The sequence below is a fragment of the Barbus barbus genome (genome assembly GCF_936440315.1).
Source record: "Barbus barbus genome assembly, chromosome: 19".
NCBI lineage: Eukaryota > Metazoa > Chordata > Actinopteri > Cypriniformes > Cyprinidae > Barbus > Barbus barbus.
Genome location: NC_136747.1, coordinates 30,054,633 through 30,081,161, shown reverse-complemented (window position 1 = coordinate 30,081,161; position 26,529 = coordinate 30,054,633). Strand labels below are relative to the sequence as shown.

General features: G+C 34.6%; 1 protein-coding gene across 1 annotated transcript in view; it reads right to left on the bottom strand.

Moving 5' to 3' along the window:
- Positions 1–25,951, bottom strand: part of LOC306885016 (sodium-dependent neutral amino acid transporter B(0)AT1-like) — a gene marked incomplete at its 5' end in the record, with an annotated part of 30,572 nt that extends 4,621 nt beyond the window's left edge. The window contains 9 exons of the mRNA XM_079441324.1: positions 933–1,137; positions 1,221–1,377; positions 4,229–4,357; positions 4,440–4,552; positions 12,144–12,254; positions 17,103–17,284; positions 19,444–19,581; positions 20,499–20,639; positions 25,747–25,951. Of these exons, the coding sequence (XP_079297450.1) occupies positions 933–1,137; positions 1,221–1,377; positions 4,229–4,357; positions 4,440–4,552; positions 12,144–12,254; positions 17,103–17,284; positions 19,444–19,581; positions 20,499–20,639; positions 25,747–25,951 (1,381 nt within the window). The remainder of the gene's footprint in view (positions 1–932; positions 1,138–1,220; positions 1,378–4,228; positions 4,358–4,439; positions 4,553–12,143; positions 12,255–17,102; positions 17,285–19,443; positions 19,582–20,498; positions 20,640–25,746) is intronic.
- Between the last annotated feature and the right edge of the window lie 578 nt (positions 25,952–26,529).

Here is a 26,529-nt window from a genome sequence, read left to right as displayed (position 1 = left end):
CTCAGACAAATATTGTCCTATCCTAACAAACCATACATCAATGGAAAGATGATTATTCAGCTTTTAGATAATGCATAAATCTCAATATCACAAAATTGACACTTCTGACTGGTTTTGTGCTCCATGGTCACAATTATCAAATGCATTTATCCAAAGCGACTTACAAACGATGACAATAGAAGCAATCAAAACCAACGATATGCAAGTCTCAGTTAGCTTAACACAGTGCACGTAAAAAAGTTTTTTTTATTATATAATAAATAAAAAATAAAACAGATAGAATAGAAAAAGAATAGAGCAAGCTATTGTTAGAGGCCTTTTTTGCTTTTTGTTAATTGTATAATAAAAAAAGAAAACAAATAGAATAGAAAAATAGAGAAGCTTGTGTTATTTTTATTTATTTATTTTTTAAAGAAAACAAGCAGTTAGTAAATGAATAGAGTGCATGTCTAAAAGGGTCAAGTTTTTTGTTTTTTTAAAGAACAGAATTAGAATAGAGAGTGCTAGAGTTCGATGGTCAAATAAAGATGGAAGAGATGTGTTTTAGCTGATTCTTGAAGATGGTTCAGGACTCAGCTGCTGGGATTGAGTCGTGCAGGAGGGAACAGTTCATGTAAAAGTCTGTGAAAGTGATCTTGTGCCTCTTTGGGATGAACAAAGCGACGTTCACTTGCAGAACGCAAGCTTCTAGAGGCACATAAGTCTGAAGAAATGAATTTAGGTGAAGGGGTGCAGAGCCAGAGGTGTTTTTGTAGGCAAACAATGCCTTGAATTTTATGTGAGCTGCTAATGGTAGCCAGTGCAGATTGATAAACAGAGGTGTGACGTGCGTTCTGTTCAGCTCATTAAAAAACACACACACACACAAATCGAGACCTTCACCTGTGATCATCAATGGAGACGGCTAGATTATATCGTTTTTGTAGATGTACCTGTGTAGACCTCCTTCGGCCAGTGCTTCGGTAAGATGTTCAGATCCTGCAGCGGTGCCACGACTCCCTCGACGCTGCCAAACATGGTGGACAATCCCAGACAGAAGAGCATGATGAAGAACAGCACTGACCACAGAGGAGAGACGGGCATCTTAGTGATGGCCTCGGTGAAGACGATGAAGGCCAGACCGGTTCCCTCTACTCCCTGTGCAGATAACAGGACGGGTCAACAAGCTTGAAGAGCCTCTGAGAGAACTGAAGCACCCAATAAAAGAAGGAAACACAGACCTGACTGAGAAACGTCTGTATGTTGCAGGTCTTCAGATGGAGCTCCTGAAAGATGGCTGGTGCTGTGCTGTTGAGATGCTCAATAAAACTGTTGTAGTTGCTCTCCGTGATGTTTCCCTCCGGCAGATCCAACGTGTTCATCAGCGTCAGGATGTTACTGTCAGAAAATATAATACAGTGAGGTCACACTACCATTCATACATCTGGAGTCAGTAAGAGTTCCTGAAAGAAGTCTCTTCTGCTCACCAAGGCTGCATTCATTTGATCAAAAATACTGATTATCTTAAAAAAAATGGGAAAATTATAAAAATATTAAATTATATAATTTAATATTTTTATTTTGTGACCCTGGACCACAAAACCTGTCATAAAGGTCAAATCTTTGAAATTGAGATGTATACATCATCTGATTTTTTTTTCCTTTGATGTATGGTTTGTTATGATAGAACAATATTTGGCCAAGATACAACTATTTGAAAATCTGGAATATGAGGGTGCAAAAAACTAATTAATATAATTAATATATACGGAACAACATATTTTAATATTTATAATTTTTTCTTTAATATATTAAATATATATTATTTAATTAATATATCAAACACAAATATATTTTATTTTAAGATGCATTTAATATATTTATTAAATACTTTATTTAATAAATGAAAAATGATGATGTATATTTATAAAATTAATATATTTTTAAATAAAAGTATATGAAAATGTATTTAATATATTAAGATATTTTGCACCTTTATTCAATTTTGCACCTTTATTTATAAATTTATTATTTTTTTTAAATGTATGAAAAAATTTATAAATATAATTATATACATAAAATATATATTATCAAATAATAAAAAATAATATATTAATAATATAAAGAAAAATAATATATTAATATATATGTATTAATTTCAGCGTAGTAGGAGGTGCACTCTAATGTAAATATTCACTAACATTAGCAAATAGTAAATGAAAAACTGATCATGAAAGCAGTATTTTCCAGTCAAGATGGTAAACAGATTATCTTTCTACCAAGTTCAAGGGGATACCTATATGTTTGGAAATCTGTATTTTTATTTAAATCGCCATCACAGCACTGCTCACAAACAACGGGGACGCCAGAGTTGCACTTGCCTCAAAGTAAACTGCATAGTCAACAAAACCTTTTTGCTAAATGCATGACAGAAATGTTTGCACTGAACTATGTTCTTAGGGTTTCCGCGGGTCCTTAAAAGGTCTTCAGTTTAATTGTTTAAATTTAAGGCCATGAAAACTCTTACAAAAAGTCTTAATTATAAGAGGTTCTAAATTTGGGGACGGAAAGTCAAGAATTGCTATATAGATTAATATGACGATTAAACTTAGAAAGGCTATGATTTCACTGAATAAATATAAACGCTGCCGTTGTGTGTGTACTGCTGTTACCGGGGAAACCGCTATATTTCTGCAGTTCCGAAAGTGATCGATTGATAATAATTGTTTAAATTAATATAATTAATACTTTTGACTCATCCCTTTTCTTAAAAACATTTTAAAGGCTGAAATGTGAAGTGCAGGTCTTAAAAAGGTCTTTAAATGTCTTAAATTTGATTTTAAAAATCCTGCAGCTACTTGGTTATATGGTATCAATTGCAATAACTTTTTTTTTTTTTAATAAGCCCTTTTTAACTGTCCTCTTGTTGTTTTGATAATGTTCTGTAGGCCACTAATAAAAAAAAACGGCATCTGTACATTTTTTTGTTGCACATTTACAGACAATGCAATTGAGATGTTTACATGGGCTTGTTGGGGTAATATTGCTGTCAACTGACAACAAAGTTTCCCTTCTGAATTAGCATAACTGCACATGTTTTATAGTTAATAAAATATTGAAAAACAAATGACATTAATTATACTTTAATTTCCTTCAATAAAAAGGAAATTGAGTTAGTCGGTGTAAAGGTGTGTGGATGTGTTTTAGTAATCCGGCCCCTTGATATAAAGGAGAAAAAATGCTGGCCCTCGTCGCCCATCCCTGTTCTAGGGAATTGTGTGCTTCTAATTTTATAGCAACAGTTTGGACAGAACCCTTTTCTATTCTAACATGACTCTGTGTATAAGGCACGGCTCAAAAAGACATGATTGATTGAGTCAGTGTGGAAGAACTTGATTGGTCTGCAGAAAGCAGCTGAACTCCTCTGGTGTGACTTTATATGCAGACCTTGAGCTGAAAACTCATCACCAGACACCAATGACTTGTATAGACACTATAAGGACAGAAGTGTTGGGACACCCCCTTCTTTAGAACAGAAAAAGGCACTAACAAAACTGTGGCAACAAAGATGGAAACATAATTCATGTATTTAAATTTTTTATTTCCATCTCTGTTGCAACAGTTTTGGACGTGTCTAAAATAACAGTACTCTTATGTACAAGTCATTGATGAGTGGAGATACATTGCTTACAGATTTCTGCTTATTCGAAATTGGATACAGATGAAGTAAGATTATATTTGTTTGAATGCATTATTGAGAGAGCGATTGCATATGAATATTTGTTATAGTAGCTACTTGTTTAAATCATGCTTTCATTTGAAAATATTAAGTATCTAAAAGGAACAAACAAATTCCTTGAGAACTATCATAGCCTTCACATTCTTTCTGATTTGAGTGATCCTTCTCTATCAAGCTAGCTAAGTATTTTTAACGTGTGAAGTCTTGCTAAATATGCAGTTACATTACGGGCCGTTGGTATGAATTGTACTCTGGATGGAGCGGTGGTGGAGCGTTCTTGGAGCGAGTGAAAACCACGACGCTCCGACTTTTCAAAAATCCTCGCTCCATTCAAAATGACACCGCTCCACTCCATGCTCTGCTCACATACTGTACTCTGATTGTGAGTAACTGCTGCTATCATGACAGATCTATTTCAGAACCAGCCCCTATCAAAATAATCTGCTGCAGGCGCGGGCCAGATATTATTGCTGGAGGGTGTTCCACAAAACACAAAACGGAGACACTCACCCGTTGAGACAGTCGTCAAACCTCTCCGTGGCTCTGAAGCCGATGATGGAGTAAATCACGATGGCTGCGTAAATAGACGTCAGGCCGTTGATTATGGAGATGATGACCGCGTCCTGCTCGCAGTTATTGCTGCAGACACACAGGGGAGCAGTTATTAAAATCATTATACTGAACACAGACTCAGCAGCTGTCAAAGGCTGAAGTTACTGACTGGACTGAGTTGTAGCTGGAGAAGGAGATGAGTCCTCCAAACGCCAGAGAGAAGGAGTAAAACACCTGCGCTCCTGCGTCCAGCCATGTCGCCGGGTTTAGCAGCTCATCCAGCTACACAATTACATCGTCATATATCATCAGATTATTAGCAGAGCTGGGTAGATTCCAAATCACATGACAAAAATTGTGGTTAACGCAATCCATTACATATTTTAGGGTAATATAATCAGATTACTTTTAACGTAATTTGTTTATCACATTGATTTAAATAGGATAATGTTGTACCATGCTCATATTAATCCTTGTGCATAAATAAAAAAAAGTTACACATAGGTCCATAGCGGACAAAAATGTCCATGTCAAAAAAACAGTCATAAACATTTGAAGCTCGGGAGCACAGACTTAAGTTTGATCTCATTTTAAAGAAGACCCATGGCAGATTATTGTTGAAGTAAAAAAAGTTTAAAAAGTGAAACCAAAAAAAGTTATACAGGTTTAAGTTTATGAAAATTATTTATGAACAATATTTTAAATAAAATATATATTTTATGAAACATGTTGAACTCTAAACCTGCTAGAAAATCAAAGCCATAAATCTAAACTAGTTGTGGTCCAAATTTGAAGTTGATATCTAAAAAAATGAGCTTTCAGTAAGATTTTGTTTGGGTACAGTACCAAATTATGCCATTAGATGCCAGCAAAACTCTACTGGTGCACACAGTGGTTGGATTTGTGATTTGCAGTAGAGTTTTCCTCTCTCATAATATTACAAGAACACACACAATTTTTTTCTGTGACATCCATACCAACACACCCACACAATTATAGCTGCATTATTTATCTAATTGTCTCTATAATATGCAGAAGCAGAAAACTGCAATAAAGTGAGTATCTGCTTTACATGAAAATATGGCACCAAAATAGTAAAAATTTTAATTTTAAATCCTTGCCACCAGAATGAAAGCCTATTAACAAAAACTGCATCATTTTACAGTTAAATGGCACTGCGATTAAAATAGCGGTTTCAATGGGGACATTTTTGTCCAAAAGGCGCTGAGAGGAACTATTTTTTTTGTACCTAGTGCAAAATAGATTTATTAAAGGAAATGAGGGTGGAATATTAAAATTACAATAAAAATACCCACCTGTGCCAAAATTTATGCAGCTAGCATTAACAGAGGCAAAATTATATATATATATATATATATATAAACCTAAAAAAAAAAAAACTAAAATGGACAAAAATGTCCATTAGGTTCCACAAGGGTTAAAATGCAAAGAAAATGTAATCCATTTGTTGTTCTTAACAACATAAAGCGAATTATGCGTTACATAATGTCAGGGCTCAAGACTGCCAAAAAAAGTACGTAAAAAGAAACCTTATGCAATGATCTGAATGTAATGCTTCAAGATAACACTTCTTGCCTCTTAATTTGTGGGACATTTTGCCACAAGCCCCTGTTAATTTCTGCCCCTGCCCTGCAGTCTCATCTGTATTCTGCTGGAAATGTCATGCATCAGCAGTTTAACCTCTTTAATGTGATGCATTTCTGAAATAGATGTGTTTTGTGAGTTTGCAGTGGATTTTAGAAAGCATCTCCATGAATCCCAGTGGTGATTTCTTGTGTAAATCTATTAGTATTTCATTGTTTGTCTTAAACTTAAACAAAACTTTTATTTTAAATGACTTCTTTACCTCGCAAGCGCTGGACTTCCTATGTGTTACGAAGACTTGGTCTAAGCCTAGCGAGTCATTCCCGTTTTCGGAACTGGTGCCTTACGGCTGTCATTTTTTAAATTCCCCGCGTATGTCGGGCCGCGGTGCGGGCCTTGATACTGTTTTTAAAGATACTTTTCACTGTCGTTCACTATCTACTGGCCCTTACAACAGTTTTGAGGTGCAACTTTTACAACTAGTCTTAGTAAACCCCATCACTATAGCTTTAATATATCGTCCTCCTCATCATAACAAGGACTTTTTAAGTGAACTTGCTGTATTAATGGGGGACTTGGTTACCAGGCATGAAAAAGTACTGCTGTTGAGTGACTTTAACATTTATGTCTGCTGTTCTTCTAAACCATACTCTGCAGAATTTGATCGAGTCCTTTGACTTTACTCAATGGGTATCCAGTCCAACACGCATTTATGGTCATATGCTTGATCTGATATAACCCATGGTTTTTCTATTTCAAATATTGAAATCAGTAGTTCATCTTTTTCTGACTATCCCTCTTACGGGCCGAGTCCTTAGAAATCCATCGCTGGCACGTTTGACTCGCTCTCTTACTCAACATTCTAGTGAAGAATCTTCTGTAGCCTACCATGATGTATGCAACTCTCTGGAGTCAGAATCTACTCTGAATCTACAAAGAGCGTTCAGTGCGAGGTCGCTCTGGTGAACGTTAACAGGTTAATCTGGACGCTGATGCACATTTTAATCTTTTTAATTCTACCTGTGCTGACATCATGAATTCTATTGCCCCCTTGAAGTATAAAAATCATAAGCCTGTGCCTGTGCCTTGGCACACTGAAACTACACGTACTCTGAGACGGACTTGCAGACAGGCTGAATGCAAATGGAAGAAGGACAGATTGCAGGTTTCTTATGAAATTTTGAGAAATTCTTATAACTGGGCAGTCGTGGCCTAATGGATAGAGAGTTGGACTTGTAACCCGAAAATCGTGGGTTCGAGTCTCAGGTCCGGCAGGGATTGTAGGTGGGGGGAGTGAATAACCAACACTCTCTCCACCCTCAATACCACGACTGAGGTGAGACCCTTGAGCAAGGCACCGAACCCCCAACTGCTCCCTGGGTGCTGCTCCGGGTGTATGTTCACCAGTGATGGGGACTCGAGTTTGAGACTCGGACTCGAGTGCGACTTAAGTCGCACACACAGTGACTTCAGACTCGACTTGAGACTCGTCCTCGAAAGACTTCAGACTCGACTCGGACTCGAGCTGTGGGACTCGTGAACAATGTTTATTTTTAGGAAACAACTGATGAGCTCGCTGTTATTCCCCTCCCTCCGTTACCTATAACCTGCCCATGTAACACGTGACGCTGCTGCGCGCGGTGCGGCCACACTTTTTTATCGTATAATTTTTCTCTTGATAAAAAATGAAAACTGGTCCTACAGATCCGAACACTATAAAAGGGTTAATTGCCAAACTTGTGGTGGTCGATTAACGTAATAATTTACGTGCCGCTGGCTTCCATCACGTTAATTAACGTTGTCTGCAAACAGGTTACAGGATTATTGTTGATCATGTAACATTACACTGGTTTGAGAGTTTGGGATGTGTTGACTTACAGTAGTTTATAAACTATGATTAGTCGCTGTTTTTCGATGGAAAGCTTATAAGGAATGAGTGGCACAAATTTGCTACATTTGTGTAAGCAGTACACATCCAAACACGCAGAGTAAAAAAGCCGTACGTACCTTTATCATTGTAATAACGAGCCACAAACGCGTCCACTGCTGAAATCCCAGTTTAGTTAGAGAGGTAAGGGTCCACAGAAAAACATCCCAGCGAGCACTTTTAGTCCAGCGAAACAATAACGTTGTAATAAGGATGAATATTCCTTTGTTTACGTTTCATTTCTTCAGAGAGTTATTGTTCGCGTCCGTTATGGAATAAATTACGCTCAAAAACAGCGTCTTGGTGGTAAAAAAACAAAACGATGTTGTAGAATACGGTCTTACAAACATAATGAGACCGTCTACGGAAAAAAAAGTCTCAGAAAAGCGGAATATAGATTATTTGAATTTGGCGCTCCCTCCTGCCGGCAGTGACGCTTCTGTGACGCACGCTGTCATCTGAGCGGGGCATAACTTAGCGATCTGCTTTATCCATAAAAAAATGTTTTTTTTTTCTTCTACATTTTTTATATGTGTGTGTGTGTATTGTGTGGGGAATGTGGCCGTGTCTGCATGATTATAATATGTATGGACGCACATCAGCGTGTTTATTAGCGACTCTATGACGGCTATCATTGTGATTCATTGATCAGCTATTATTGATTATATGGCCCATCTGTTTGATTATAATCTGAATGGAAGCACATCAGCGTGTGTTTACTGACTCTATGACCATGTCTGGCAATATCACTTCACGTCTGGCAGTGATATTTATCATTGTAATAACGAATAACGAAGAATACTTCAGTATACATACTATATACAAAGCATTTTTTTTCTATTTTTTTTCCTTTTTTATTACTCAAATAATTATTTTTGTATTTTTTAGTGCTCAAATAAATCTGTCTATTATTTTATAATTGAAAAACTATGCAGGAACATGTATAATGACTAAAATAGCTTGTATAATTCTGTAATCCATTTGGTGGTTATTTTTCCTCAAACAGGGGGGTGGGGGGACTATAAATAGTTTCAGAAAAAATATAGCAGGAATCTCATTTTTCATGGTATCTTCTTCAAATTTGAAATATGAACTGATGAGACACATGGCTTTCGATCCATTACTTTTCTGGATTGCTCCAGGACTTATTTCATGTATTTGTATATGAAATAAAAAAACATTCAGTGTGGAAAAATATTTTTCAAGGCACGTCAGTGTCTATAACTTTTTATCTTTTTGAGCATTATCAACTCTGGATGATAGATAGTAAAGCCCAGAGTCTCTTCTTTCCAAAGATACCTAATTTGTTTGTGTAAGCACACTTTGTCACAAACTGTTACCATTTTAATTCAGGTAGGTTATTTTCACCTGCGAGGCCCTAAATGGGGTTGAAGGTTAACAGGTTAAGTGAAACTATTGAACTTAAATATACAAGCTTGATAAAAATAATCATTCTGAAGAAAATTTCAGATGGCTTTTGCATCTGAACTCTTCATATATTTCACATCATTTGGTTTGTTGCAATAGTGTTTTGCATTTAGCTACGATGTGATGTTTGACCATATTAAGTCTTTCTTAATTTTTGGTCTGTACTGTACTGTGTTCTCATGCTACAAGGCAAAATACAGATAATATTAACTTAAAAGTAAAGCATTCTTGGTGTTTTTGTCATGTTGCAATAGCCTGTTTACACTGATTATATATAAAAATCAAAGCTGATACTGTATGCTAATAGATAAAGGAGTCATAATAACATATTACATGCTTTCAATTCCTTATATAGCTATGCAGTGTTGGATGGGTCGCTGTACGTGATGCAACACTTATTATAACCAGAGACTTAATATAATAAAGAGACTTGAGACTTGACTTGGACTCTAGCTCAGAGACTTGAGACTTGACTTGGACTCTAGCTCAAAGACTTGAGACTTGACTTGGACTCTAGCTCAAAGACTTGAGACTTGACTTGGACTCTAGCTCAAAGACTTGAGACTTGACTTGGACTCTAGCTCAAAGACTTGAGACTTGACTTGGACTCTAGCTCAAAGACTTGAGACTTGACTTGGACTCTAGCTCAGAGACTTTTGAGCATCTCTGATGTTCACTACTGTGTGTACACTTGGATGGGTTAAATGCAGAGTATGGGTCACCATACGTGGCCACACACCACTTCCCCTTCCCTAACATGTTTCAGAAAGCTGCAAAATGCAAATATTTGTCTGAACTTATTACAAATATTTGTAACAAACTTCAAGTTCTGTTTTCTACTATTAACTCTGTCTTAAATCCCTCTGTGCATCCTATTCTCGAGGCCTCAACTTCTCTTTGCAATAACTTTGGGAAGTTCTTTGTTGAGAAGATCACAGCATTAAGATCCCAGCTGTTTAATTCAACATATATTTTGCATGATGTTCCATTATGTTCTTCTACCTGGTCTGAGTTTGAGCCTATTGATTTGGTTTCATGTAAAGAACTTGTTGGTCACCTAAAACCAACTGCCCTCAAGATATAATTCCACCTCTTTTTCTTAGACAAATCATGGACACAGTTGGTTCTGGCCTGTTATTGGCTATTAACAAATGTTTGTCTACTGGTTCCTTCCCTAACAGTCTTAAATGTGCTGTGGTGAGCCTTATCTTAAAAAAAACAAACCTGGATCCCTCTTCTTTTTCCAATTTTCGTCCTATTTCTAATCTACCATTTATTTCAAAGATACTTGAGAATATTGTACACAGTACTGAATCCGCCCTTTTAAGAGTCTCAAGTAATATTTTTACAGAAACTGACTCTGGCAAATCCATGGCTTTAGTTTTATTAGATCTGAGTCCTTCTTTTGATTTGGTTAATCATGAGGTTCTGTTGGCACATTTGGAGACATATGTGGGCCTGCGTTGCACAGTCTTACAGTGGTTCCGTTCCTATTTGACCAACAGAAGTTTTAATGTTTGTATTGGTCATCAGTCTTCCTCTCTATAGCTCTTAATTGTGGTGTGCCACAGGGATCAGTCCTTGGACCGTTATTGTTTACCCTGTATATGCTACCTCTGGTTTCCATTTTTAACAAATATAAAGTATCCTTTCATCTTTATTCTGATGATACTCAGATCTACTTTTCACCTTGTGTACAATCGCTGTTGGCCTGTTTAGAAGAATTTAAGCTTTGGCTCTCAAGTAATTTTTTACATTTAAATGAAAATAAAACCGAAATAATTCTATTTGGGCATAAAGAAAATTGTGTGTTAGATGTTGACTGTGGCCCTCTGGCCCCATATGAAACTCAGTGTGCTAGAAATCTGGGTGTTCTATTCGATCATTACTTGAAATTTGATAAACAGATCAATGCTGTTGTAAAATCATTTTTTTATCATCTCCGTCAACTTTCTAAATTAAAACCCTTCTTATCACAGAGTAATTTCCAAATGGTGATCCATGCTTTTATAACAACTCGCTTAGATTATTGCAATTCCCTTTATTACGGTGTTTCTCAGTCTTCTCTTTCCCGTCTACAGCTAGTGCAAAATGCCCCTGCTAGACTTCTTTCTGGTACCCGCAAGTATGAGCCAGTAACCCCTATTTTATGGGCATTGCACTGGTTACCCATCACATATAGAATTGATTTAAAATTCTTCTATTTGTGTATAAAGCCCTCAATAATTTAGCCCCTCAGTACCTGACAGACCTGCTTCGTCCATACACCCCATCTAGAACATTGAGATCTAGTGATCTCTGTATACTCATCGTGCCTAGATGTAGACTTAAAAAACGAGGTGATCACGCTTTTGCGACTGCAGGTCCAAAACTCTGGAGTAGTCTACCTCTTCATCTCAGACTAGCCCCTCTATTTCTGCTTTTAAGTCTGCTCTAAAGACATATCTCTTCTCTCTAGCCTTCAGTACCCCTTGATCATTGGTTGAATTGATGTTTTGTTAGTGCTGAGTTTTAAATTTGATAGTTTTATTGTATTCATCTTATTTCTGTGCTTTTTATTCTAGTCTGTACGAAACTTTGGTTGTTTTTAAATTTGCTTTACAAATAAATATTGTATTATATTGTATTGTATATATAATTCTATTCTTTTTAAGAAAAAGGTTGAATAATGAAAGTAAAATAGTTAAATTTGAATTCAGGAAGACTTTAAGGTGCTTTTTTTTGGTTTCCTCTTGAGTTTGATGGCTGTCATATAACATCTGTGCTTTTCCATGAAGATGTTTTGGACGGTGTTATGAAGAGGAGATGATGGCAAATTTCCACTTTATGAACATGCATGCCTTTCTTTCTTCTCTACAGAACGTCTGAGCTGCATAAAGTGAAGTCAGCTGGATGTGTTTGTGACAGACTTACGTCGGGAGTGAAGAGGAACTTGATTCCGCTGACAGAGCCTTTGAGCGTCAGTCCTCTGATCAGGAAGATGGTCAGGACCAGGTACGGCAGCGTGGAGGTCACATACACGGCCTGACGAGATAGAAACATCACAAACCCTCAACACAGAGCCTGAAACCTGCCCAGATCATGTGTGGAAATAATATTTAGCATAAAGGGTTTTATGACATTCATTTGCATGACATAAACCACATTTATCCCTTCTCTGCTGACTATATATATACTTGGAGGAAAAGGCCCCTGATATATATATATATCTGTGTGTGTATGTATGAAGAGTTCATTTGTAAAAACTAACTAAATTTTCAGAAATCACTTTTTTTTTATTGTGCATTCCAAGTAATATCAATCAAACTGCATTTGGGTTGTTTTGAATAAGTAATAATAACTAAACAAATACAGGTAATTTACAAAATTAAAGTTCATTGAAAGTATGTTTTTTTTACATATAAAAATTTAGTTTTAGCAAAAGCAGATAACTCCACATTTCATGTTTTAGAGTTTAAAAAAACACTCATTTAATGTTTATAATCTCCTAAAATGACAATGTAGATGCCTGACAAACGTTGTTGTTGTGATCATAGATTTATGGATGTGATTACACGCAATACACAGAGCTTTTCCCTCACCATTGTAATGCGCTGCTTTTGCAAAGCTCTGTGAAAACGTTTCAGCTTTTATTTTCCTTTTTCAGTATTTTCCTTTTTCGGCAATAAAAAGCGAACTTGCGATGCCTTGAAATTGGAAAATACTGGCTTTTTTTGACAAAACGTGTTTAGGGTTCAGATCTCGCTATATGTGGAGAATAATGCACAGCAATCAGCTCATTTATTTTTAAAGTGGCGTTTATCATTTTTTGCAAATAAACTCTTCATACACACACACACACACACACACACATTCATATATATTAATGCTGTCAAACGATTAATCGTGATTAATCGCATCCAAAATAAAAGTTTTTGTTTAGATAATATATGTATGCGTACTGTGTAAATTTATTATGTATATATAAATACAAACATATGTATATATTTAGAAAATATTTACATGTATATACATTTATATATTTATATTCCTATATTTTATATTATATATATATATATAAGTAAATTTAATATATAAACAACATATTTTTCTTAAATATATACATGCATGTGTTTGTGTATATATATATATATATATATATATATATACTTAATACAGTATACACACATATATTATGTAAACAAAAACTTTTATTTTGAATACGATTAATTGTTTGACAGCACTAATATATATATATATTGTAACGATTCTCTCCTTGAAGGAAGTCCAGGGAGCCAGATATAACAAAAAGGTTCTTTTAATAAGAAACACGAACTCAGAACTAAGGTTACAACAATTCCAGCAAAGGCTGTGTTAGAGTGACTAGACAAAGACAAGAGGGAAACTAAGGACTTAAAAGGGAACCAGAACAAACGAGTAAACGAGATAATTAATGTAAAACAGGTGACAGAACTAAACCATGACTACCAATTAACTACACCAGAACAGGAAGAACCAAATAAGGTCAAACGGGGACTAAACAGAAACAGACACGTAACATATATATATAAGTATACAATGTGTTTATATTATGTAATGATTATATATAAATTGAAAAGTACTCTCATGCATTTATTTGAAATTAATTTACCAAATTTCATACATTAATAAAAATATATTATTAAATGCAAATATCAAAATATCTATAATATAATATAATGTTCTATATATAATGCTGTTTTAATATGTATTCAGTTACAAAAGCAATTAATCAAAGCAAAGCAATTTAGCCAACAATAGTCATAATATACAATGGCAGGTTTAGTAGCCAACTAGATTAAACCGCAAGAAAGATTGAGAAATGCATATAAGAAAAACAAACTAAAACTTACTGTTGTTTAGGAACTATTGCATAATAAGAGTTTGGTAAATGCATTTCAGTGTCATGAAAACAATGTCACAATGCAACAAATCTGAATGGTTTTAAGAGCAGACTTCACTTTCTTCATGCAAACTGTAATTTCATATATTCTTTTGATTTTGGGATTAAATGAGAGCCCGGACCTTTCCTTTCCAGTTCTAACAGTTGCATCCTATAATTTACCAGAAAAGTGTCTGTTATCAATGATGCCGTTACAGCCATTAGTTGTTGTGATATTTTTACAGTGGCCCGAATCTCACTGCCCTTTGTGCTCTTTATATAATAGTGTAAAACATAAGCAGAGATCGGATCGTATTGGTTTTCGTCCGATTATCAGTTTTATGAGTTTTATCTTGTCTTGGCCAAAACTACCAGGCTGTTTTTAACCACAACATCAGTCTGTGCGCTAGCTAATGCTTAACCAGAACAACCACACCCAGATATCTGGGTGTAGGTTAAGCTTGGGTTATCTTGTTCCGTGTGATGCACAGCTCATGCGTTACTGAGGGTTAGTAATTCATTTGGGGTAGGCAGGTTTTGAGATTTCACATTGTAAACCCTGGGTTAATGTTCTTGTATATTTACGAGGTTATTAACGCAGCTGCACGTGGACATGCTGCTACGTCACTCCTCTAACAAATTACTGTCTTTTATGACAGATTTGATGTCACTGGTTGACAGCTGAGGGTCCGGAGCAGTAAGAGCAGTAAAAAAAAAAAAAAAAAAACTAAGGCACGTCGTTGTTGTTGTTTTTTTTTTTAACCTTTTGAATCAAATTAACCCTAACTGGATTCTATATAGTTCCCTTGACCCTTAACATTAACACTTCTCACATATTACAAAAAGTAAACATGAGAATATGATTTTAAAGTAATTAACAACTATTTTAATAAGTATATAATAAGTATTTTAAACATTTTAAAGCTCAGGTTAAAAAGGTTTGTAAGCAGGTTAAGTTCAATCTCTATAATTTTAGGTTTATACGAGATTATATGTCATTTGAGGCAGCTAAGATGTATATGCATTCTATGGTTATTCCTCACATGACTTACTGTTTAACGACTTGGTCTCAGGCCAGTTTAATGACTCTAAAACCATTAGTTCAGTCCTTATATAAATGTACACTTAAAGTTCTTGACAAGAAACCAGTACATTTTCATCATTGTTCAATACTGAAAAAGTATAATCTGCTGAGTTGGGAAAACATGATGCATATGCAAATGCATGCTTGATGTATAAGATCATTCATGGTTTAACTTCTCCCCCTCTTAATCAGTTAGTCAACGTTAGAACAACTGTTTATCGTTCTACAAGTATGGCAAGCCGTTTTGACTTTTATTCCTTCTCAGGATATGAATTCTTGAAATCAACAATTCAGTGTTTACTAGTTAAAATGCTAATTCTTGATATCAGGAATTATATTTCTACTAGTAACAATGTTAATTTTTTATATCAACTATTAAATTTTCACTAGTTAAAATGCTAACTCTTGATATCAACAATTAGCATTTTAACTAGTGGAAATGTAATTGCTGATATCAAAAATAGCCATTGTTACTAGTAGAAATATAATTCCTGATATCAAGAATTAACATTTTAACTAGTAAAAATTTAATTGTTGATATCAAGAATTCCCATCATGTGAAGGAATAAAAGTCAAAACGGCTTGCCATACTACAAGAGGTGCATTGAGAGGAGACTGTATTATACCACTTAGACGGAGTAAGTTTAGTCAGTCCGCATTTTCTGTTAAAGCTGCACGAGAACGGAACACTATTCCGACAACCATAAGAGATCTAGATACATGTAAGGTATTCAGGGTTCAATTAAAGAAATGGTTAATTAGTACTCAGTTATGTAAACATTAGAATTATATATTGGTGGCTGTCCTTTTTTCTTTTTTGATTGTTTATGTATTTGTTTTTATTATTACATTCCATTGATTGTTTTTATTAATATATTGTTTTATGGATTGTGCTATGTAATTGTTAAATGTTAAATTGTCAATTGTTATGTATTCTAATCACATCTTTTTAGGGTGACTTGTAACATCTGTCCAGGGACTACAGATGAAAAATAGCCTTTGGCTAATTCTGGTACATTTACAGAAATGTTAACTAAACAAATAAATAAATAAATAAAATTTATTTTTCACAAAATTTGGATATTATAAATTCTATATTAGTTTTTTATTTTAAAGTAAAAAAAAAATATTTTTAATATTTTTAAAATGTATATTTTTTATGTTTTTATTTTATTTTATTTTTGTGCTTTGCTGAAGTTTAAACAGTAGATCATGGCACTAGCAATGGCAAAATCAAGTTCACTTTCCAGTAAAATTAACATGCATGAACTGATAAAACTACATTTCTTTGAATAAAAGCATTGCCCAAATGCAGAAATAAAGAGGGTGTAGTAGTTTAGTAGTATAATTGTTTTAAGATATTTTGGCTGTTTGCAACTGACATTAAATTTGTAGGTCTAATTGACTTGTAATTGAAACATAATTGAAATTTCGTTCGCACTTCCCACAACATCTCAGAATATTTAAATTTTGTAGGCATTTGAAGAAAAGTATTTCAAGAAAAACAATCCTAGGTCAACCACTGTTTCGGACAACTCTAAACTTCGGGTCAAATTGACCCGGAGCATTATAAAACTCAGGATTATATCATTCCAAATCTTTAATTTTATGCAAAACACACAAAAACAGATATTGCAAGTAATGTTTTAAAAGTACATTGTAAGTCAGTGGAATCCAAAAAACAACATTAAACCCCACTGATTTTCTCTCTATGAATAAACAAACACAAGAGAAATATAGCTCTCCATATGCACTGCAGAAAGAAAGTCATGCCGGTTTGGAACGACATAAGAGAGGATTGAATGAAAATTTATGGGTGAATTGTCCCTTTAACTCAGAGGGACAGAGATATGAGCTCAGGAAAAATGTAAACGTGATGGAGATGTACCTTCCCAGTGGTCTCGATGCCCCTCAGACAGCAAACCCACAGCAGAGTCCAGGCGCAGAACAGACACAAGACGATCCACCACTGCAGACCTCCAGAGTCCTCGATCACAGGCGTGGTGTTCAGCGTCTTTCTGTACCAGAAATAATCCACCGGAGAACTGCGCTCACATTCAGACACAAACCCTGTTTACAGACACACACCACCAATGCGTAAGTACACCTGCATTTGTACATTTGTCGTCTTTATGCACTCCAGTTATTTAATCAGGACTCAAGTACACTGTAAAAAATAATCGTGATTTTAACGGTAAAAAACTGTGAAAATGCTACGGTAAAAACCTGTTACATGGTTAACGGAAAGTTCCTGTAAAATTTACAGGGAAAAAACGTAAACTGACGTTCCCAGAATTCCCTGCGTTCCATTTCAAATTCTGTTTGAATTTGACGTTTTTTCTTTGAAATAACTGTTTCTTCTTAGTTGTTTCTTATCAGTTATGTTTATTAGGGTTGTATGTTACATCTAATGTTGTTAAATTAATGTTTATAGCATATTTCAGTTTAATGAGTCTCACCATGATGGTGTTTAGTGCTTGTGTGAATGACACTGTGCACCTTCTGTATATTCTATTGTTTAAAAGTTGCTTGAGATGGGCTTTGGCTCATCATGAGACTTTCTCATCACCTCCTGCATTTGGTGGTTATCAGTGTATTTCAAAGGAACAAAACAGATTTCAGTACTTTAATAGGTTGGTATATTAAGATCATATCAGTTAAAGAAATTACGGTATTTAACTGTAAATTTAAGTTAAAACCGTAAAACCTAAAACGTTGCTACCATATTTTTTACGGTAGAATTCTGGCAACCACAGCTGCCAGTTTATTACCGTAAATTTTACTAATTTTTTTTTACAGTGTAGCTTTTTTGGCATCATAAATGGCTTTACATTGACAAAGCATTGATAACATTTAAATTACAGACATTTACACACAATTTAAAAAATTAAAATAAATAGCAGTAAGAAAAAGGAAAAGGCAAAAACACAATGATTTGTTTTATTACATAAGCATGTTTATTTTACACTAAGATCATGCAGTTTGCATAGACCTAATAAAAAGATAGCCTTAAGGCCCGTTCACACTAAGCACGATAACGATAAAGATAACGATATTAGCGTCCACGCCAGCGAACGATATCATCTGTTTATTTTAAGTGCACGTGCATCTGCCGCTTTAAATTCTTGAGCACATTACAGCAAGATGGATTCTGATTGGCTGTCAGTGTTTTGTCATTCATCACCTGGAAAGAAATAGTTCTGGAAGTGATTCCAATGATATAGTTTATTTGTGCCTTTATTGTTATAGTTGTGGTGTGAACGCTGCTATTCTTTAATACCGAGAACAATTTTTAGAACTATATCTTTATCGTTATCATTATCGTGCTTGGTGTGAACGGGCCTTTACTCAGTAGTTTTGTCTTGTTTTCTATTATAAATAAAAACAAAATGGTAACACTTTACAATAAGGTTTATTAGTTATCATTAGTTAACAACATTAGTAAACATGAACTAAGAATGAACAATCTTAGTTAATGTTAATTAACTAAGCATTTATTAATCTTAGTTAATGTTAATTTCAGCATTTCCTATTGCATTATTAAAATCACAAGTTGTGTTTGTTAACATTAGTTAATGCACTGTGAACTAACATGAATAAACAATGAACAACTAACTAATTAACATTAACAAAGATTAATAAATAGTTTAATAAATGTATTGTTCATTGTTTGTTCATGTTAGTTAATACATTAACTAGTGTTAACAAATGACACCTTATTGTACCACCTTATTATGTCACCTTAACACTATGAAGTGTTACCAACAAAACAATTTATTTTTAAATCAAGATACATTTATTTGAAAAGAAAAATGACCAAGTCTTACAATGACGAAGTATTAAGTAAGTCTTGTTTTCTAAATTTTTTTTTATCAAAATGAAGGGAGTTTATGCTTAAAACAAAAACCAAAAAAATCTGCCAAAAATACTTGTTTTCCCATTAAATTAAGTTTGTTTTTGGCAGATATTTTTTTCTTGTTTTAAGCATAGACTTAAGCATAGACTTTTTTTTTTTTAAAGTAACTGTGCTTCTAATATAAAAGTGACTTGATTTAAGAATGTTTAGATATTTGTCCTGGAAAATAAGATAAAAATACTGAATAAGAAAGGCATTTTTTGCCATTTTAATTTAAAGATTTTTTGTTTGTTTGTTTGTTTTATGTGTAGTCCGGTAACTAAAGAGCCACATGAAGTAATGTCACGATGACATGAATCCTGTTGATCTGTACCTGTCTGGTTTTCATTGACAGGACACTGACTCCAGGGTAATGGGTCCTGAAATGAGTTGAAGAAGTACCACATGACCCAGGCGATGATGGTGTTGTAGTACATCCCCACCATGAAGGACACCAGCATGGAGGCGATGCCTGTGAGCGAGAAGCACTTTCAGTCACATCATGCATCATAATCACCAGAGAGACTGAAGCTGATACGTTATACAGAGTTTTAACACTGTATTACTATTTATTATTACTGTTTTACTGGGATCAGGTTTTAAGTAAAAACCATTTGTTTTTTTTCATCCAATGGTCAATTTTTAGATTTTTGTCTAGTTTGCTTCAATAACATTTTGTCTTCAGACTAGTGGAAAGAAAACATCCAATATACACATTTAAGTGTTTATTTTATTGCACTTTATCTATTCACGTATGTAGACTTCTGTTACTTACAAATCTTCAAAAGTTTGTTTCTCCACTTTAGTTTATATTCCACTTAGTTTTATTCTTGTCTATATTCTGAAGGTTTTTACTGAGGGGTTTGTTCATAAATCATTCGCTTGATTTTATTAATGAACTTTATCTGTTAGCGTCAAATTACAGTACATATCTCTTAAGTCTGTGAGTTTGTTTCTCTTCAGCAGCTCTTACATACACCAAACTTAGCAGGTTTATTCCTATCTATTCGTTTTACTGAGGGGGTTGTTCATATTTCATTAACAATGATTTGTTCAACTTTTTATTCCTAAAAACAATTTAAAATTTAATTCATAAAAATTCCTAAAAAGTTTTTTTCTGATTTATGAAGTGATAAAATAGAGAAATTCAAAAGCCCGGAAAAAACCTCTGGAAAAACTCAAAAACATCAAACAAGAATTATACGGATTTTGTTCTGGTAATATATGGAAAGTAGTACAAATTTATTTAGATAATGCCCCATTTGTAATTTTTAACATAGTATTTCAGAAAACTTGTAATACAAAATAAATGTACTGCGATATATGATAATGGTACTTGGGCCAGTATGGTGAGACCTTTTTTTTCCTGTGTTTTGCCTTAATACCCACCTACTCCAACTAAATATGGGTTGATGGATCTCCAGACACCAACGCTGCCTTTTCTGAGTCTCTGACCGATGGCAAACTCCAGATGAAGCAGCGGGACTCCCTCCAGAACCAGAAGAATCAGGAACGGGATCATAAACGCTCCTGAAAAAGGGTGAGATTTATTTTCAGCAACACAAACGCTTGTTTATTCATTTTTACAGCGCACAACTATAATTAAAACAGCATTTTAAATAGTTTTAAAACATTGATGTCTCAAATGTTTCTCTTATAGATCCTCCTGAGGAATAAAAATAGTAACATATCAATCAATAGTTGTTATACAGTATGAATATAGATAGCAAAAATACTGTAATTGTGCAGCAGCATCTGTTTATATCTGTAGATTTCAATTACAATACATATTTAAAAGCCATTTCCCACTTCACTTCAGCAGCATTTACATGCACCAAAACTTACAGTTTTATTCCCATCTATATTCTGAAGGTTTTTACTGTGGGGTTTGTTCATATTTCATTCGCTGGTTTTATTATTGCACTTTATCTATTTGCGTCTATAGATTTCAATTACAAAATCTTTAAAGGCCATTTTCACAAAATGAGTTTTTCCTCCACTTCAACAGCACTTACATGCACTAAAACTATTTTATACTTATAGACAGTTTTATACTTATCTGTATTCTGAAGGTTTTTGCTTTGGGGTTTGTTTATATTTCATTTCCTGGTTTAATTATTGTACTTAATCTATTTGCGTTTGTGGATTTCAATTACAAAAAAAATATTTAAAAAGTTTGTTTCTTTAATTCAGCAGCACTCACATACACCAAACTTTACAGTTTTATTCCCATCTAGATTCTGAAGTTTTTTACTGTGGGGTTTGTTCATATATCATTTGCTGGTTTTATTATTGCACTTTATCTATTTGCATCTATAAATTTCAATTACAATATATATCTTAAAAGGCCATTTTCTCAAAATGAGTTTTTCCTCCACTTCAGCAGCACTTACATACACCAAACTTTACAGTTTTATTTACATCTTTATTCTGAAGGTTTTTACTGAGGGTTTTTTCATACATCATTTGCCAGGTTTTATTATTGCACTTTATCTGTTTGAATCTGTAGATTTCCATTACAATACATTTCCCTAAAGTGTTTGTTTCCCCACTTCAGCAGCACTTACATACACCACGCTTTACAGTTTTATTCCACTCTATATTCTGAAGGTTTTTAATGAGGGCTTTTTACTGAGGGGGTTTTTCCTGGTTTTATTATTGCACTTTATCTGTTTGAATCTGTAGATTTCCATTACACTGCATTTCCTTAAAGAGTTTCTTTCTCCACTTCAGCAGCACTTACATACACCAAACTTAGCAGTTTTATTCCTATTTATATTCTGAAGGTTTTTACTGAGGGTTTTGTTTATATATCATTCACATTGATTTATATAACATTTTATTTTAAATCATTTTACAACCGTTTTGAAACATTTTTTACAACCATTAAATTGTGACATCAAATCAAACTCTAGAACCTAATTTAATTTTCTGTCCATGGTGCTATATTACATTCCTTATTGTGTAGATAATAATATGCTGTACATGTAAGTGCTCTTAATCATTCAGAACTGTTTTCTGCAGTATTTTGCAGTGTCATTCTGTAACAGCTGTTTTGTAAACAAAGTGATGTCAGCCAATATTAGCTTCTTTATCTGAGTGTTTGCCTCTCTGCATGTGACCCCTTATCAGCCCAAAGCTTTGAAAGTCCACATGATGATAGACTGAGGTGAAGGTGAAGGTGAGGGTGCTTTAGGAAAACGAGAGGTATACACCTGATGCACATTTACTCCTCTGAAGAAACTGTTCTGTCACTTCACGTAAGATCTTTATGAAACTGTTTGTGGAATATGCGTTGCTCTTTCATAGCTCAGATACTTTGTTTCATTGATGTGTCAGATGATTCTCCTAACAAATCCTCAGGAGAAATGAAAGTAGATATAAAATGAATGTGGAGCACCTCAGATCATTTGATGAGAAATTTTTGATATCATGTTAAAATCTGACTTTTAATCGCAGACTTTAGTTTCTATGCAAATTTGAGTGCAGTTTGAGACATTGTTGAGATCTCTTCTGAAATTCATATTACTTATATTATGTTCATCTTCGATATGTGAGTTGTCGGAAATACTCGTTCATCTGTAATGTTTTTCTGTAATGTTTTTAATGTTTTCTTTGTTTTTGTGACTTTTTCTCATTTAGGGTCATGGACATGCTTGCAAAATATAGACACTGGAATGTGTGTACAAAATTACAATTATGTACAGTTATTATGATTATTTTGTATTTTGTTGTGTCAGTTTCTCAACTACCCTCTGAGGGTATTTACACTTCACTTGCAGCTTCAGCAAAGCACTTGCAAAAAGTGCTTTTCTACACTTTAAAAAAAAATGTTTTTGAATATTAAAAATTACGTAAAATGCTGTTCATAATATTAATAATTAATGAAAAAATATTTCTGTTATATGCACTGTAAAAAATATATTTTTCAAAGTTGGAGTGTGTTCAACAAATACTACTAAATTTATCATTTCACAATTATTTGCTGTGTCTTGTTAATTATTTGTCAAATTTACTAGTAATTTACAGTTTTATTTATTCTTTATTCTGAAGGTTTACGGAGTGTTTTTTTTCATACATCATTTGCCAGGTTTTATTATTGCACTTTATCTGTTTGAATCTGTTCACAGCTGGCAAAATGGTGTGGTGCTTACAACCTGTCCCTCAATGTGAGTAAGACAAAAGAGGTTGACCACCCCCCACTGACCATCGACGGCTCAACCGTGGAGAGAGTCGGCAGCACTAAATTCCTGGGTATGTACATCACAGAGGATCTCACCTGGACCACCAACTTCACGTCACTCAACAAGAAGGGACAACAGCACCTCCACTTTCTCCGCCAGCTGAAAAGGGCAAGTCTCCCGCCACCCATCCTCACCACTTTCTACAGGGGCACCATTGAGAGTGTGCTGACCACCTGCATCACTGTCTGGTACGGGAACTGCAGTGCTGCTGACCGCAAGACCCTCCAACGGACAGTGAACACTGCCGCAAAGATCATCGGTGCCCCTCTCCCCTCCATCCTGGACATTTTCCTTTGCACGATGCTCCAGCTAGGCCTCCAGCATCGTGAAAGACCCCACCCACCCCTCCCACAACCTCTTCCAGCTCCTGCCATCAGGTAGAAGGTACCGGAGTATCAAAGCTCGCTCTGTCAGATTGGTCAACAGCTTTTTTCCCCAGGCTGTGAGAGCTCTTAACTCCAATCTCCCTGTCCCCCTCTGACCCCCCACCCACCCAACTCATTAATACAGTTGACAACTTTTCCTAAGTGCTATTCTGAGAGTGCTACACACAGGTGAGTGGGCTATACAAACCACCTGTAGTAACGCACTTATCCCACTATATGCACACTAGACACTTTCCATGAACACTCCCTGCTACAAAGACTCAATATGAAAATGTTTACTTGAGCATTGCACTACAAAATAATGTTTACTTGAGCATTGCACTACAAAATAATGTTTACTTGAGCACTGCACTACAAATCTTTTTGCACTATGCGCTGCTTCCCACAAAATCTCTCTTTAATCTCCACAACAATTTAATGTAGGAAATATATATACAATTTTTTTTGCACAATTTCATGTATAGTATATATGTAAAGTTCTTGTACAGTCTCAGTTTGTGTATGTCTAGGCAGCTAGGTATAGTAGTTATAGTATTTATAGTATATGTATAGTCAGATGGTCTATTTTTGTCTATAGTCAGATGGTCTATTGTTTTTTTTTTTACTTGCATTGTTGTATGTTTATCTTATGTTTAACTAGTATGTAGCACCGTGGTCCTGTGAGATACGACATTTCGTTCCACTATACAGTATGTCCACACATGTAGCAGAATGACAATAAAGCTCAACTTGACGACTTGAATTTCTGAGAGAAAATCGGAAAATACCTTTTTTAAGCATTCAGTTTTTTTTAAATTCATGATCTCATGTTTGGGAAATATCAATGTTAAAGTTTTTCTTCTTTTAAGTCATTTTTATACCAGTATGATTTTCTTTCTTTTTTGTGTGTGAATTGTATCGAATCCAATTAGGGTCAGTTTGACCTACACCATAAAAATCATACATTTTCTGAATGGAAACTTCCATCCTGTTTTAATAGCATGGTAAATCTCGGCTTCATTCACAGTGGAAGCGTCTGTTGCTTTGCTGATGTTGAATTAATGTTTAACTATAATCGTTTTAAGTGGCTGCTTTCAGCCGATTATAAGACTGTTTGGTGTTTTATGAGGGAGTTTATAGCGATCTTTCTGTGGTTGTATCACATGCTTATGAAAATAACACAGAATCACAATCACTTTTGTCTTCAATCTTAAAACACAGTCGCATTAATTGGTTGTACAATTTGATTATTCTCAGAAACAGATTTGGACAAATCACGTTAAATACACAGATATGTTTCCAAAATTTACATTCTCCTAAAAAAAAAAAAAAAAACCTACAAAATATTTGAATGCACTGCTTCTAAATGAGCGAAATCATAAAACACTTTATTGACACTTATACATTTCTGAATGTCATTATATTAGATATACATCAAACCAAGTGTCATTAATTTATAGTAAATAAAGAAGCACAAACACACTTTATATTAAATGATAGATGTTTGTTGACCATGTGGGTTTATTAGTGAATGATGATAAATTTAATATTAATGTATTTGAATTGCCTAAAAATAATCAACTTAATGTAATGCATATTTGTCAGTCCTACATAAATGAAACGGGTCAGATTTCTGTAATATTACTAAAAAAACTGAATGTGTCTTAAATATACAATACACAGGTTTATATATATTTATCTTCATTTCGATCTCATACATTTGAGCTAATTGAATATTGCCAACTTTAACCGTTTTGGGCTAAATACATTTTTTGAAATGAACAAATTTGTGCAGTTTCTAAGCAGTTCGAATAAATGCATACTGCATTGAATGCATGAATTTTGAGTGCATAAATCTTACATTTCTTTTATGTATGACTGACAAATATGCATCACATTTGTTGGTTTATGTTAAAACGCACAAATGCACAAATATTTTAAATGCACTAAAATGCGTAAGATCCTGCAGATGCAGACTGTTGGTCTGATGTTGTGAGTGTGACTTTGTTGTGTTGTTTCTCAGCTCACCTCCTCCGTGGCTCTGGCAGAGGTACGGGAATCTCCAGACGTTCCCCAGCCCCACACAGAAGCCCACGCAGGTCAGCATGTACTGGGCTTTGTTGTCCCACTGCGGCCGCTCTCCAGCCTCCTCCACCTCCAGCTTCTCCAGCTCGGCGTGAGACGGGATCCGCTCATCCAGACCCGGGTTCGGGAGCTTCAGCTTCAGCTTCATGTCTGCTGTGTTGGGTTTGTCCACAGAGAGGGGTGAGAAGAGAAGAGAAGAGATGGAGTGATGGCTGGAGATGTCAATAAATACTGACTCCAACATGCACATGCTGATCTTTAGCACTGACATCTCCTCCCATATCCACACACTCTCACTCCCGCTCTCTCTCTCTCTCTCACACACACACAGAGAGAGAAAAGTTCTGTGTCAGTATGATGCATTAAATTGATCAAAAGTGACAGTAAGGACATTTATAACATTACAATAGGTTTCTATTTCAAATAAATGCCGTTGTTTTGAACTTTCTATTCTTTCTGTGAATCTTGAAAAATAAAATGTATCAGTTTCCACAGAAATATTGTGCAGTACAACTGTTTTCAACATTGCTAAAAATCATAAATGTTTCTAGAGCAGCAAATCAGCATATAGTGACACTGAAGACTGGAGTAATGATGCTAAAAATTCAGTTTGATCACAGAAATAAATTACATTTTAACAGATATTCACATAGAAAACAGCTATTTGAAATCATAATAATATTTCAGTGCTTGTACTGTATTTTTGACCAAATATAAGCAACTTTA